This window comes from Thermobia domestica, chromosome 16, assembly GCF_964235325.1.
Source record: "Thermobia domestica chromosome 16, izTheDome1.hap1.1, whole genome shotgun sequence".
NCBI lineage: Eukaryota > Metazoa > Arthropoda > Insecta > Zygentoma > Lepismatidae > Thermobia > Thermobia domestica.
Genome location: NC_137469.1, coordinates 162,450,895 through 162,465,584, shown reverse-complemented (window position 1 = coordinate 162,465,584; position 14,690 = coordinate 162,450,895). Strand labels below are relative to the sequence as shown.

The 14,690-nt window shown below is 39.4% G+C and overlaps 1 protein-coding gene across 1 annotated transcript; it reads right to left on the bottom strand.

Moving 5' to 3' along the window:
* Positions 1-293: 293 nt before the first annotated feature.
* Positions 294-1,082, bottom strand: LOC145672686 (uncharacterized). The gene has a single exon (XM_081741851.1). It carries the CDS (start codon positions 1,080-1,082, stop codon positions 294-296), a length of 789 nt encoding a protein of 262 aa, XP_081597977.1.
* Positions 1,083-14,690: the final 13,608 nt, after the last annotated feature.

The window sequence follows — 14,690 nt, the reverse complement described above, 5'->3', positions numbered from 1 at the left end:
ATATCTTGATCATAATAAAGAGTACAATAGCAATCGTATACAACATTTTAATGAGGTAATCTGTGGGCATTTATGTATTGTAAAGTCCAACACACTTGTTTCTGCCGCGATCGTTGCACAGCACAGTGTTGCAATCTAAATATCCAAAAGAATAACTACCAAGCATTGTACAAAAAAATTACACTAACGTAAATGAATAACATGTACAGCCTATTAATAAAGAGAGAGCTTACCTTATTCCAATGGCTACAAACATATTAAGGCTAAGACTGATGACACACTTCACGCATTAATTAGTCTAATTCTTCTATTCCTGACAAGTCCTCCCCAATCTCCGAGGCCGTGTCAGTTGATTCAGGGTCTCCTGACAAGTCCTCCTCAATCTCCGAGGTTGCGTCAGTTGATTCAGGATCCACGTAAATTACGAAAGGTGCCGATGCAGCATTATCTTCATATTCATCTATCAGACCCTCGCACTCCATAAACTCATTCTCGATCTCTTCCACAAGACGACACCTTGAGCCCCATTCTTCGCTTGTGACACTCTCAAATTTGCATTGTGCGAGCTGCATGACCGCATCCAAATTAAAGGTTGTGTTGTGATATGCCACCCAGTTCTTCACTAGTGCCCATATTTTTTCTATTGGATTTAATTCAGGGTGATATGGCGGAAGTCTTAATACACAATGTTCGTATTCATTTAGCAAGGAGTAAACTTCGTAGGTTACATGTTTAGGTTTGTGTAATTTGATTAATTCGTACAGCTCTGGTCGTGTCATGTCAGGCGTGAAAGGTAACCCCTTTTCTTGAAGCCATCTCTGCATATCTTTTTTTAAAGAATCTTGAGTGGGGGCAGGATTTAATTGTGCGTTGTGATACGAGGCATTGTCTAAAACAATAACAGATCTGGGTGAAAGATTAGGAATTAGTTTTTCTCGAAGCCATTTCATGAAATTATCGCTGTTCATGTCATCGTGGTAGTCCCCTGATTTCGAATTAGATTTAAACATTAGTAAAGCATTAGGAACAAACCCATCCTTACCTCCGGCGTGAACTATCACAAGACGCCGTCCCTTGGACATAGGCACCCGAAAACATTTGCCAGAATCGTCTGACCAACCATATTCTGGAGTATGGGAACTATGTAAGTATGTTTCATCTACATATATGATTGGTCGTCCTTCCCGCCTAAATGCTTTATTTGTCTCAAGAACCGCGTTCTTTGAGCACGAATCTCTTGCTTTTCGGTTAAAATGGTTCTATTATTTGGTGTCTTCCTCCACTTAGAACCCAGCTTATGCAGTAAGCGTCTCAAACTCTCTTTACTACCCGCAAATTTTAATTCTTCTTGTAATGTCGTGTGCAATTTGCTAAGTGTTGGCACTTGCTTTTCACGAATAGCATAGTCATACACACACCTACGGATGACACATTCATCAAAATTGTCCACTGAAGATTTAGGTTCTGGTTTTGGTCTCCTCTTTCCAGGAGTAGAGAATGATGTGGAGGGCCCTTCTGACGACTCAAGAACTTCTCTTTCCTTCACAATTGATCGAATTGTTCGTTCCGGGACCCCGGTTGCAGCTGCCGCTCTTTTACCAAAATGTTTAATTGGAATATTAACACCTTCACTAGCTTCCATCTTCAGAAATGAATGAACATTACTCACAATTTCTCTCGCTTGGCTATGTAAAGTCTTTGTTTTCAATTTAGACAATACTGGAGGCATTGTGCAAATAAACGTTTTTACAAGCGTAAAATTTAAAAACTAGGAATAAGCTATTTACAAAACTTTCAACACTAAAAAAAAAAAAAAAAAAAAAACTCCGAGCTTTTTTTAAAAAAAAAAACTGTTTTCACCACAGTTCGAAAAACGTGCGCACTTAGAAAAAGGCACTTCAACACCACTAATCTCTATTGTCGTATGCTAATATTTTTTTTAACAATTATTTTCCTAGAAAGAAATCTTGCAGAATACTCCTGCTTCTGAAAGGTATATTTTTGCTGCTTTTGTCTGCCGTTGGCAACACTACACTTTATTCAGCGAATTATAGTTCAGCATGGAAAGAACAATATGCGTCATAATGAAAGGTGTCATGCGCAGTTGCCAAACGTACTTCAGCGAAAAAGAGATAGAACGATATGGAACATAAATTCGCATAGGACTTTTAAATTACCTTTCCTCCTCGGTGTCAAGAATTTAATTGACTATTGTGGCAACATAGCAGGTGCTAGAAAGAAGGGGGCGAAGAAATGCATGTAAGAAGGGCGGGGTGTGAAGCATTTGTATCGCGGCAGAGACTTCTGTGTCAAGCTCTAGTATTAAAATGTTTACAGATGGATATACACTGAATGAGCAAAACTCATGGGATAGCAGGGCTCTGATTTGTGGAAAGACAGCACGTGTGCCCAACGCCACCTGGTAGCCTCAGCGACGGTCTCAGTTGTGTGATAGACAGTGCTGGAAGTGGTTGTGTGAGTGCGCTGGTAAAATGCAACGTCGTCGCGAGTTGACGGCATTCGAATGGGGCATGGTTGTGGGTGCCCGACGCATGGGGCATTCCATTTCGGAAGTGGTTCAGGAATTCGGCTTCCCAAGGTCAACAGTGTCGAGAGTTTACCGAGAATGGGTGAATGAGGGTGTCACAGTCCACAACAGACACCATACCGGGCGTCCACAGGCCCTAAATGACCGAGACAGGCGAAACCTGAGACGAGTGGTAATTCGAGATAGGGGAGCAAATGTGCAACGAATCACGGCTGAATTCAACACCGGCCGAGATAGAGACGTTTCGCAGTGGACAATCCGTCGGAACATGCGTGTTCTCGGGTATGGGAGCCGTCGCCCCACATGTGTGCCACTGCTAACTCGGCCTCATCGGACAATTCGGCGTGCATTTGCCAACAATCACCACGGATGGACACTGCATCAGTGGCGTAACGTGATCTGGTCTGACGAATCACGTTTTCAACTGTTCCGTGCAGATGGGAGGCACCGTGTGTGGTGCACACCGCACGAAGCGATGGATCCAGCGTGCCAAGTGGGCACAGTCCAGGCCGGTGGCCTATCTGTCATGGTGTGGGGTGCATTTTCGTGGCATGGAATGTGCCCCCTGGTCGTTCTGGATGCCACATTGACTGGTCAGCGGTATCGTCAGCTGCTTGGAGACCATCTCCACCCTTTTGTCATGTTTCAACACCCTGACGACATTGCTGTGTATCAAGATGACAACGCAGCCCCACATCGCGCCAATATCGTCCGTGCCTGGTTCGACGAGCATGCAGGTGAGATCCGACGACTGAATTGGCCACCTCGCAGTCCGGATATGAACCCCATTGAACATATCTGGGATGCCCTCGAGGTCAGGCTCAGGGCATTGAATCCTCAACCCACAAACAGGACCCAATTGGCTGCCGCTCTGCAGGATGTGCGGTGCCAACTGCCTCCGGACGTGTTCCAGGGCCTTGCTGACTCACTGCCACGCCGTATCGCTGCACTCCGCAGGGCCAGAGGGGCCCGACCAGATATTATGTGGGTATTCCATGAGTTTTGCTCATTCAGTGTAGTTTTTCAAATATCATTAGTCAAGTGAATAGGAATAAGGATATTTGGAGTTATATTTAAGTTGTTTTATGGGTTTAATTCATAAAGCGATAAATAGGGATGCGCTCGAGTCGAGACACACTTTGTAAAATTCGAGACGAGTCGAGACAAACGTATTTCTCGACTCGAATTTTCGAGTCGAGACACGAGTCGAGTCGAGACGGCTCTTTAAAATCTCGACTCGACTCGAATGTCTCGAAAATCTTTCTATAATTTTTAATATTATTTTGAAGAAAGTATTCACTCAGAAACAGCCTTGAAACCAATTCCAGCCTTTATTCCTTCAGAAAGGTACAGAACGCATAAAATTAATAGTTAATCTTTAAAGATCAAGATTTAATTTTCAGCTCAATTCAGTTAATTAGAACTAATAGTTAATGTCGTTGTATTTGGTTGTACTGCAAATATAATGATAATAATAATAATAATTGAGTATGTAGTTTGTATAAAACTATTATCCGTAGTCTAAATCTAGTTTGTATAAAACTATTGCGATAAAGTGAACTTCATAAATTCTCTGAATGAGCAGTTGCTAGTCTATAGTAATTTAGCATAGTTATAATTATTGTGTTTTCGTTCCCATGCACGCAATAGGGTTACGTAACTTCTGGATTATTCGCTTGCCCAACTATTCTGAGGCTTTAATATGTTGCAGCATATCACGAGCTACGGATAATATATAATGTAACATTTGTTGTACATCACATATTATGATACGAGACTATTTTATATAGTATATCTAATCTAATATAAATAAAATAAAGAGTTTGTTTGTGTGTTTGTCTGTCTGTCTGTGTGCGACCTGGGGACCAGACGAGTGGACCGAGAGTTCCCAAAATTTGGTCACGGGTACCTTAGTCCAGGCCCCAGATCAAGACGAAGCGTTTTTTTTTATTTTGAACCAGGGGGGTCTCGGGGGGGACGTTTACTGGGACCGACCTGGGACCAGACAAGTTGACCGAGAGTTACCAAATTTTGGTCACGGATACCTTGGTCCAGGTCCCAGTCTAAGGCGAAGCGTTTTTGTCAAAATTGGAACCAGGGGGTCTCAGGGGGGCGTTTAGCGAGACATGTAGTAAAAGTAATCCAAATTGATCGACATTAGTGTCAAATCCATAGTTTTCACGGTCGCTGAGATCAATGGTGACACTTCCATCAGCGATGACTTGCAAATTCAGCTACTACTGTATGCGGGCCGGGTGTCAGCGGGTGGGGAATACCGAGACATGTATAAACAGCCCATGTTGATTGATACTAGTGTCAAATCCATAGTTTTCGCGGTCACTGAAATGAATGGTGATACTTCCACAGGTGTTGACTTCCAAATACAGCCCCATGCGAAGAATGGGTATATTAAGCTAGTATTACAATAAATGGACTGCTTGGATGCCAAGAACTAGTACAGATAAGTACCATTCACTTCTATGAATAGGTATTTTTTAAAACGATTTTTGTAAACACTAAGTTATAAAACAATGAACTACACACAGTAGTTATGGTTTTGGTTCCCAACATAAAAGAAATATGGATTGTTCATGAGATATTGAACTTCAACTTTCACTCCTGGAAAATTTCAATTTTGGAGTTAGGCCACTTGGCATCAAAGCAGCTCACTGTAAGATAAATACATTCCGCACATTAGTAACATAGTTGTTCAGGGGCCTTCGATTTCCATCCTCTCAAATGAAAGCTGAACGATTGCTTGATACATGCTGACTATATAGGAGAAATAGTGTATTAAGTTTTCGAGCTTTGGTGCGTATCCGTATTTACACTCTGATATAACTTTAAGTTCACACTCAAATCGAGCTAATTGTTTAATGCATTTCGAAAGCTTTTGTTTTTTTGCAGCTCATTAAGGAAAATCTATTTCATAATCGTAACATTTATGTACTAAGAAACTATGAACGTAAAGTGGACTCGACCTAGCCCCGTGGCCGCTGTGACTCGGTGGCACAGCTCTCACCCTTGGTGTGTGAGGACTCTGATTCTGTCTGTGTGTGTGTGTGAACTCCGCTGCTAGTGTACGCGTCTTTGCCGTGGAAGACTCGGGTTCAATTCCCGGCGCGAGCTCATGTAGTTCGGATTCCACGTTAATCAGTAGGTCTACATTTCATATATCCTCGCTGCTGAAAGAGACGGTAAAGTCAAAATCAACTCAACAATATATATATGTGTGTGTGCTTATGTGAATTTCCTCGTGGCTGTATGGTTAACACATACGCCTTGATCGCGGGAGACTCTGGTTCGATTTACAATGGAAGCTCGTGAAGTTGTTACCGGTATCCCACTTTAAACTGTAGATCCATGCCTCATATAACCATAGATATAATATATATGCCTTTGATACACTTATTTTCCGACTTGGAAGCCATCGAAAATTTCTGGACACAAAGTCCCGTAGACCGAAAATGAGAAACATGGGTACAGAGTAAAACAGCAATAGAAATTTAAGCTTTTTAGGCTAACTTAATCCTTACATATAATGCAACTAGCTTGGCCAAGTTATAATGGAGGAAATGCTATCATTGCAACACTCTGAGAATAGAAAATGTTCGTCAGGTATTACTATCCCCCCCTCTCCTGCAGAATGAAAACCCTCACTAAAACTCAATATATATATATATATAAAACTATTTTGTGTAATGTAACAAACAGTGGCAGTAGTAGGCCCCGACGTATATCTAGTCGAGTCAGCAAAAATTTTCTCGATTCTGATTGGCTGAGAGAGGTCACGTGACTTTAGGCCCCGCCCGCGCGGGAAATTCAAATTTCCAGGTCACGTGGTATGACGTCATGAGTCACCCCGCGGGGGAAATCCCTCATTCTCTTTTATGACCAAGATTTTTGAAAATTGTTCCCTTTTACGGGTAAGATGAGTGTTTATGATTGGTTGACAGCTGTCACGTGATCTTAGACCCTGGGATATTTGAAAATTTGTTCCCTTTTACGGGTAAGATGAATGCTATGGTACCACGATGCTGATTGGCTGATAGAGGTCACGTGATCTTAGGCTCAGGGATTTTTTAAAATTCGTTCCCTTTTATGGGTAAGATGAGTGGTTTGGTACCTTGAATTTGATTGGTTGATAGCGGTCACATGATCTTAGACCCTGGGATTTTGAAATTTGGGTATCCTCTTTGATGAGTACTTTGGTACTACGATACTGATTGCCTGATAGATGTCACATGATTTTAGACGCACCACATGATGAACAGATTACATGGAAATTCCTCACTCATACGTTTCATTTTACGGATAAGATGTATGTTTTGGTACCTCAATTTGATTGGAGGATAGAAGTCACATGATCTTAACCATACCCCATGCTAGAAATTCAGAGTGATATGACAGCGATCCACTCTTGACCGGGATTTTAGAATTTTGTTCCCTTTTATGGTTATCCTTTTTGGTACCTTAAAGTTCCCATGGAGGGTTCAACCTCCTCTTAAATAACCTTTTTGGTATCATGATATTGTACTGAAGTTTACATTAAATATTATCGTTCTCTTTGACAGATAAGATGATTACCAGCTTTCTTACCTTGATGGAGAGACAGCTTGCCTTATATGTTTACGTATGGAGATCTTGTCCATTAATTAGTAGCCTATGCCTCTGGAAGGAAAGAGGGGTCCATCCTTGTCGCTTGTAGATTTCTTATAACATATTGTTGTGAGTTTAAGAGATTTTTAAACGCTCAGTAAGCGCTTCATTAATGGAAACAGTGTTGCAAGATTTTTCTTACCTAAACTGCTCCGATTCTTTTCGAAACGGTTCCGCAGAGAGCAAGAAATTTTAAACTAAAAATTTTTCGAACTAAAAAAATTTGTAACTAAAAAATTTTAAACAAAAATTTTCAAACAAAAAATTTTCGAACTAAAAATTTTGAAACAAAAATTTCAAAAAAATTTCGAACTAAAAAATTTAAACAATTTTTTCGAAAAAAAATTTAAACTAAAAACTTTCGAACTAAATTTTCAAATCAAAAAATTTTCGAACTAAAAAAAGATTTAAATTTTCGAACCCAAAAATTTCGAGCTACAAAAATTATTTTTTTTTCGAAAAAATATTTTAAACAAAACTTTCGAACTAAATTTTCAAATCAAAATTTTTTCGAACTAATTAAAAACCAAATTTTGGACACTAAAAATTCTTTAATTTTTCGAACAAAATATTTTCAAACTAATCATTTAAACCAAATCTTGGATATGTTTTCCACCTTAAATTTTCAAGATTACCATTATTTGGAAACATGTGTTCAAGGTTTCAAGAAATAATAAAACATATTTTTTTTCAACTTGTTGTATTTTAACGAAAGGTATGTGCTCTTCCCATACAAGTTTATTAACATAATAAATACAGGATCTAGTAAATGAATATTTTGGACGTGTCATCATCTTCGAATCCTGTAGACGTATCCTGTAAAGAAAAAGAGGAAACAATACATTACTTTATGAATTTCTTTTTTTTTCTGAAACAATAAAAACGAGTCAACAATGATAAGAGAGAAATAAAACTTACTCGTAAAAGATGGATGTGTTTTGTTCCATCTTCCTCCTCGGGTACGAGATGACAGCATTTCTTCCAATGATGGTGGTTTATGAACTCTTCTGGGTACTGCATTTTTCTAGGTGTTGCTCTTTTATGGTCAAGGTTCCTTCTTCGGTTCGAGATTCTGCATTTCTTCCACTGATGGTGTTGGTGGTTTATGAACTCTTCTGGGTACTGCGTTTTTTTCTTCTTGGCGTTACTGCTTTATGGTCAAGGAGGAAAAAAAGGAAAAGGAAAAAAGAAATGGCGGCCTTATTGGGTGTTTACTGTTTTTTCTTCGTCTTCTTCTTTTTCCAGTTCCAACTTCTGTTTTTAACGTACCCGTACGGAACCGTATCATAGGAATTGAGTTCTTTAAATCGACGTTTTGTGTACTGGATGCTGTACATTTTTTCTTCTTTGCGAGTGACGATGGTATGGTCTTTGGTCCTGCATATTTTATGGGGGATGGTAATAGTGACTTGTCCACGGCATTGATTTGTTATCATTTCTTTTAGCGTGTTGAAATTTAATTGCTGCCCTGCATTGTAGTTTAATGTAAATCCTCTAATTTTACATATGTAACTGGTGACGTTGGTATCTGGATTGTATATTTCTAAGCTGTAATTTTTCGGTCCTCCACTGACAAATGTCTTGATGTATGCTCTTTGTCCATAAGACTCCATTTCATCCGATAAGCATCCCAAGTACGTTGAAGGTTCAATGGTTGGCTCTCCTGGCTTTTCTGTAAATATCACAGAATCCGTGTCGAAATATAAAACACGTTCCTGCAACATTTCCAGGTACTTGTACAGTTCCAGACGTGCCTGACATGTTGTAAATGCACCTAACACGACATTGGTGTTTCGGTTTTGAACAGGCACATGTTCATTGTACTCCCAGAACGCGTACAACATCGTATCATTGATGGGTACAATTTGATGGAGTTTAATGTCGGGGGAAGTGAGTTTTTCATAAAATTCTTCCGGCCGATCAATAATTGTGGTCTGGCTAAAGTTTGTACGCTGGCAAAGTTTTCCCCATAGAGCGTTCACACAAAGCTTAGATAAACTTCTTCGTGCAGGATTATTTTCAATTTTGGTCGGATCCAATGCAATACCTTCACGCTCCAGGACGGTTTGTATAAATTTTGATTTGTCTTCTTCGGTCACACAGGAACTGGGCCAGCCAGAAGCTTCCATTTTCGATTTCAAAAACGTATTGATGTATTCCGTGAACAAGCCACCTGTTTTCGTGATGGGATCATATTGTTCAATGTCATAATCCCAAATTTCAAAGATTTCCACCGGTTGATATCCTAATTCTATTGCTTTCTGTATTTCATATGATACCCAGGTTCCAGTGAGGCATCGCTCCTGATCGTTGTGTGTACACGTTGCTGTAGGGTCTGGGTTCATTTCTTCGGCACACGCAGCACACAGTGGAAACAGTAGTTTCTTGTTGCATCGGTAAGGCAGGAGACCATGATAAAGATGTTGACTTGGCAATATCGTCATTTTGATCAGACCATTGACTTTATTTATTGGTGGTATATTTTCATCACCCTGTAGATAAATTCTAGGATGCCCTACAGGGTATTTAGCACACTTATTGATGTAAGGATAAAGTGAAACAATATCAAAATATTTTATTACTTCTCCTGCTTTTTCGTCGACTTGGTGGTACAATTTCACACAATTGGTCCTTCCTCCAAAAAAGCTATCTCTTGGATTTAATGGTCTACGGTTCATGTACGGGTGATTTTTCAGATACGTCGCCATTGTTGGATTTTGTTTTAAGAACTGATTAAATTCGCACTCCCACATTTCATGTACAATGTACCCCAATTCACGCAGTCTTGCATTTTTGCGTTGCGTTCGTTCATAACGGAATTCCATGGTGTCTTCTGGATTGCCATAGATGGGCTGATTACGGCCTGTAGTAATACATACTTTACACCCGTGATAAAAGCAGCCGGCATGCTCGTAGATGTGCTCCTCTAACGTCTCAGGATCTTGGTAGTAGCCATCAACATGGAATCCCGCAATAAACACTTCTTTTTGTCGGGCCGCATGTAAGATTTGTTTTCCTTCGCTTTTTTCAATGTAGGCCAGCCATTGCATTGCGGCGATCGATTGGGTACTTCTCCATCGATAGCCATGTGCCGGTAGAATTCCAATGGTGTTGGGTTTGAGGAAATTCCGGCGGAATACTAAATTAGAAGCACTTGCAATCGTGATCGTCTCCAAGAAGGGATTTACTTTGGTTTCTGCTTCAAATGACGTCATAAACGAAACGCATGCTTGTCGCAGTACATTGACATCTTGAATACAATACTTGAGAATTTCTTTCTGGAAATCAAACGTGTCATTACGATGATCGTTGTACCACTGCTTGAACTTGTTCCTGTCTTCGACGGCCATTTCATTTGCGCCATAATACTTCGTTTCTGAAAGTGGTCCAATATACGATTGATTTTCTTTGGTGTTGAAGAAATGCGAGAAGTAGCCTTTGGTTGCGGGTAAATTGAACGCTTTTGACAATTTGCTTAATGCCATAGGTAGGAAGTTCAAAGAGTCAATGAACGTCAGATTATTCAACGTTAAACTCAGTATCTTGGTCCCATTTAATATAACGTCAGGTCTCCATTGGCATTGTTCTACCATGGTCTTTAGAATAAAATGTCCATCGTAGCCCTTCGAGCTGTGAGCGAGACAGAAAATTCTATTTATATTGGGACGACGTTCCCGCAAGTACTGGAGAAAATCATAAACTGGATCGTCCCCCTGGAAAATATGCTGGCGCTGACCACACGTACTGCAAGACTGCTCGATATTATTGTTTTCAACACATGCATAACATACTTGTTGTGCAACCAATAAATTCGGAACGTGTACATACGTATTATCGCCAATATTCGTGTCCTGCATAGATTCTATATCGTAGAATATTAACAAGGCTTTCTTTGCGTGCATGAGTGAAGGAACACCAGGTTTCAAACACTGTCGATCAGGAAGCATAAAACATTGATGGGATCCTGGAACAATCTTCTTACAAACATTACAAAAGATCTCATTACAATCATGAATGCGTTGTCCACTTCGTACAAAAGAATAAACTCTGTAACATCTAGTACATTGCTTCACCATTTTGCATACAGGTTCCCCTTGATGATATGTTTCATTCCGATGATTGTTAAAACATTCTTCGCCGTAAAATTGACGATTGCAGTCGTTGCACAGCACCAGCGTTTGATTCTTGTCGCATAGTGGTCTTTGTAAACATTTGGAGCATGTTACAGGACAATTTTTCACATGTTCATTACGTTTACTATACTTTTTATGGCACGCCTCACAGTAGAAATTGGTTGCAAAACAAGCAGTTAAGGATTGGATGATGTCAAAATGGCCAGCCAAACAAATCAAATTTATGGGAGTGCGATTTTCATCATTGGGCCCCTCGTACATGATGTCATGGCCTGTGATACTAGTATACACAGTAATTTTATATTCTTTGAGGTATGACTGGAATTGCCGAATTTCATTTACACTGGCACCATGATCCAAATTGACTCCTGCATTTGCATATAGCGCATCGACTTCTTGGTCCACAACACATTTTGTTTGATATTGATACTGCTTATAACGTTTCACATCTACATTCTTGTATGCCTTCAGGCCAATAGCAATAACAAGGGCGTACGCTAGACACCTTGAATCTTGATTTTTTACTCGTACAATTCCTCGCTTGCTTCGTAACAATTCTTCGTTTTGAAGTACTCCTTGCCGTAAACCGCCGTAGCCACGTGGAATATCCACACGATGAAAATGAACGGTGAATGGTTCGTGCAGGAGAAATGAATTGTTACTTTGTAAAACTCTTTCGAACGAGGCCCACATTGTTTCCAGTGTCAGGTTTCGTGCTTGGCGAAAATTCACCCAAAATGGTTTATTCGTGTTGCGTGGCGATATTACTGATAAACCAACCATCGCCTCATCGTCGACATTGACTAATAAATGGTCCAGCATTGCTTGGAAACTATTATGCACGTATTGGATAATATCGGTTCCTACGGGTGGTGCGTTGAATTGAATTTCGAGCATTCTGCCCTCAATGTTAAATCGTCTATAATGACGAGTGATTTCATTGCGAACAGTAAAACCCGATTCGGCCATGGTTAAGAAAGGAGAAAACAAACAAACAGGTACAATTGCGATAAATGTGTAAGGGAAAAAGGAATTGACCAGCGTGAGTTTACTACAAAAGAAAAGAAGAAAGAAAAATCTTAATCACCTGATAAACAGGAAATCATAACATTCATGATAAATAATTAACTAAGTAATTCATGTAAAGGTCCTGAGTTTGATTCCCTGACGGTGGCGTTCAGAATCTCATTATTAAAGCACACGTACTAGAAATCAAAGTTTTTTTTAAATAATTATGTTACTGAAATGGGTGTTTTATTGCTGTCAAACTCGAGACCATTACATCAGCATGTAACTGATCTACCATCCTATAGTGATAAAAAGAATGCATGAAATGAATGAATGTTTCAACATTGCTGAGATGTGACAAAGTACGCGTCAGCATTTTTTTCCACTCACAACGACCTTTAAAATGATGCGTTTGCAAGTTGAAGAGATTCATCAAACATTAACGTTACGCATACGTAATTGTCAAAACAAAATCTGAATAGCGTAAAACTTTTAACCAAATATTCATGAACTCTTTTTTTTTCATAGTGATTAGTGGTTAGCGTACATGCTTCTAGCGTGTAAGGCCCAAATTCAATCCTCGGTAGATTTGCTTTCCACGCCGGATCGCTGTCAAGCCTTTTCTGAAATGTATTATTCTCATGCGTTATCATACATTATTTTCAAAACTAAGCTAAATGGTTGACGTACACACATCTGGCCTTGGTTCAATCCCGGGTGGTTGCTCGAATATCACATTAAGCTGAAGGGATGCTAAACTAAAACAAAGCGTTTGCAAGTTGAAGAGATTCATCAAACATTAACGTTACGCATATGTAATTGTCAAAACAAAATCTGTATAATGTAAACTTTTAACCAAATATTCATGCACTCGTGGCTAAGTGGTTAGCGTACATGCTTCTAACGTGAAAGGCCCTGGTTCAATCCTCGGTGGGTTTGCTTTCCACGTCGGGACGCTGTCAAGCCTTTTCTGAAATTTAATATTCTCATGCGTTATTTCTGAAATTTAATATTCTCAAGCGTTATCATACATTCTTTTCAAAACTAAGCTAAGTGGTTGACGTACACACCTCTGGCCCTGGTTCAATCCCAGGTGGTTGTTCGAATATCACGTTAAGCTGAAGGGATGCTAAACTAAAACAATGGTTTCAAAGGAATCGAACCATATTATTCTCAGGCATAGTTTTTAAAATTCTGTAATGAATTCTTTTCAAAGCCAAGCGAACACATCTCTGGCCATGGTTCAATTCCCGACGGGAGCTCACATTCAACATTAAGCTGAAGGGACGCTAAACCATATCATTTCTCGTGCTTAGTTTTAATGTGTGGGTTCGATCTCGTGTGTTTATTCGCGTTACTCCCACTTTCCCATTCCACTAATTCCTTCATAGCCTAAATATTTCGTACTAAAAGTAAAACAGTGTATTCGTGATCCGCCCACAAATATAAAATAAAAATGATTTTCGAATCTTGTGTGAAAAATAAAATCTCACTGAACTTACCTCAAATTCAATGAACGAAAAGTCGGTGCAATGAAACTTAAATGAAAACACTTTTAAAAGCAGATCTTCTTCACTTCACAGTTGAGAGCGATGTAGGATTTGAAAAATGAAATTTAGATTTTTATTTAGGTCGCTGTGAAAACGACGTCACCGTCAGCCAATCAGAAATGAGGAAATTTATAAAATGACATCACAATGAACCAATCAAAACGCTCGCTGCTCTTGTCATGAATCACGAACCAAAACGATGTGTAACAATCGATCGTGACGCCATTCATGTTTCTCAATAGTTACAACATCTAGTATCGCAATTCCGATCATGACATCATCCCAAAATGCTTTCTGTCAGGATCATGTCACTACTTGTCGTAACTGTGACAACATTTCATTTTCCTCATATTCCGTAAGAAAATATCAATGTTTCTTTTTTCATGAATCATGCTGACACGTTCGTAGTAAAACAAAAGTAATACGATCCGCTGACGTTTGCATTTTCAATCATATGTGCTTCTATGTCAACACACAAAAAAGTCTATCAGCATTTTATTTTAATCCACGAACGGAAGCATTACACTTCCAGATTTATTTTTCTTAAAAGTGTATTCTTTTCAAGGATCATGGTTCGAAACCCACCAAGCATGATTAAATCCGATCTTATTTAAGCTGTTAGCATACACATCTTTGGTTTGAAAGACCTGAGTTCGATTCCTGGAAAAAACATTTCTTAGGATTTTTCTTTTTAGTTTTCTAAAACTTGGTTTAAATTTCTAGTTCGAAAATTTTAAGTTTAGTTCGATAAAAAGTTTGATTTGAAAATTTTCAGATGTCATTTACATCTTT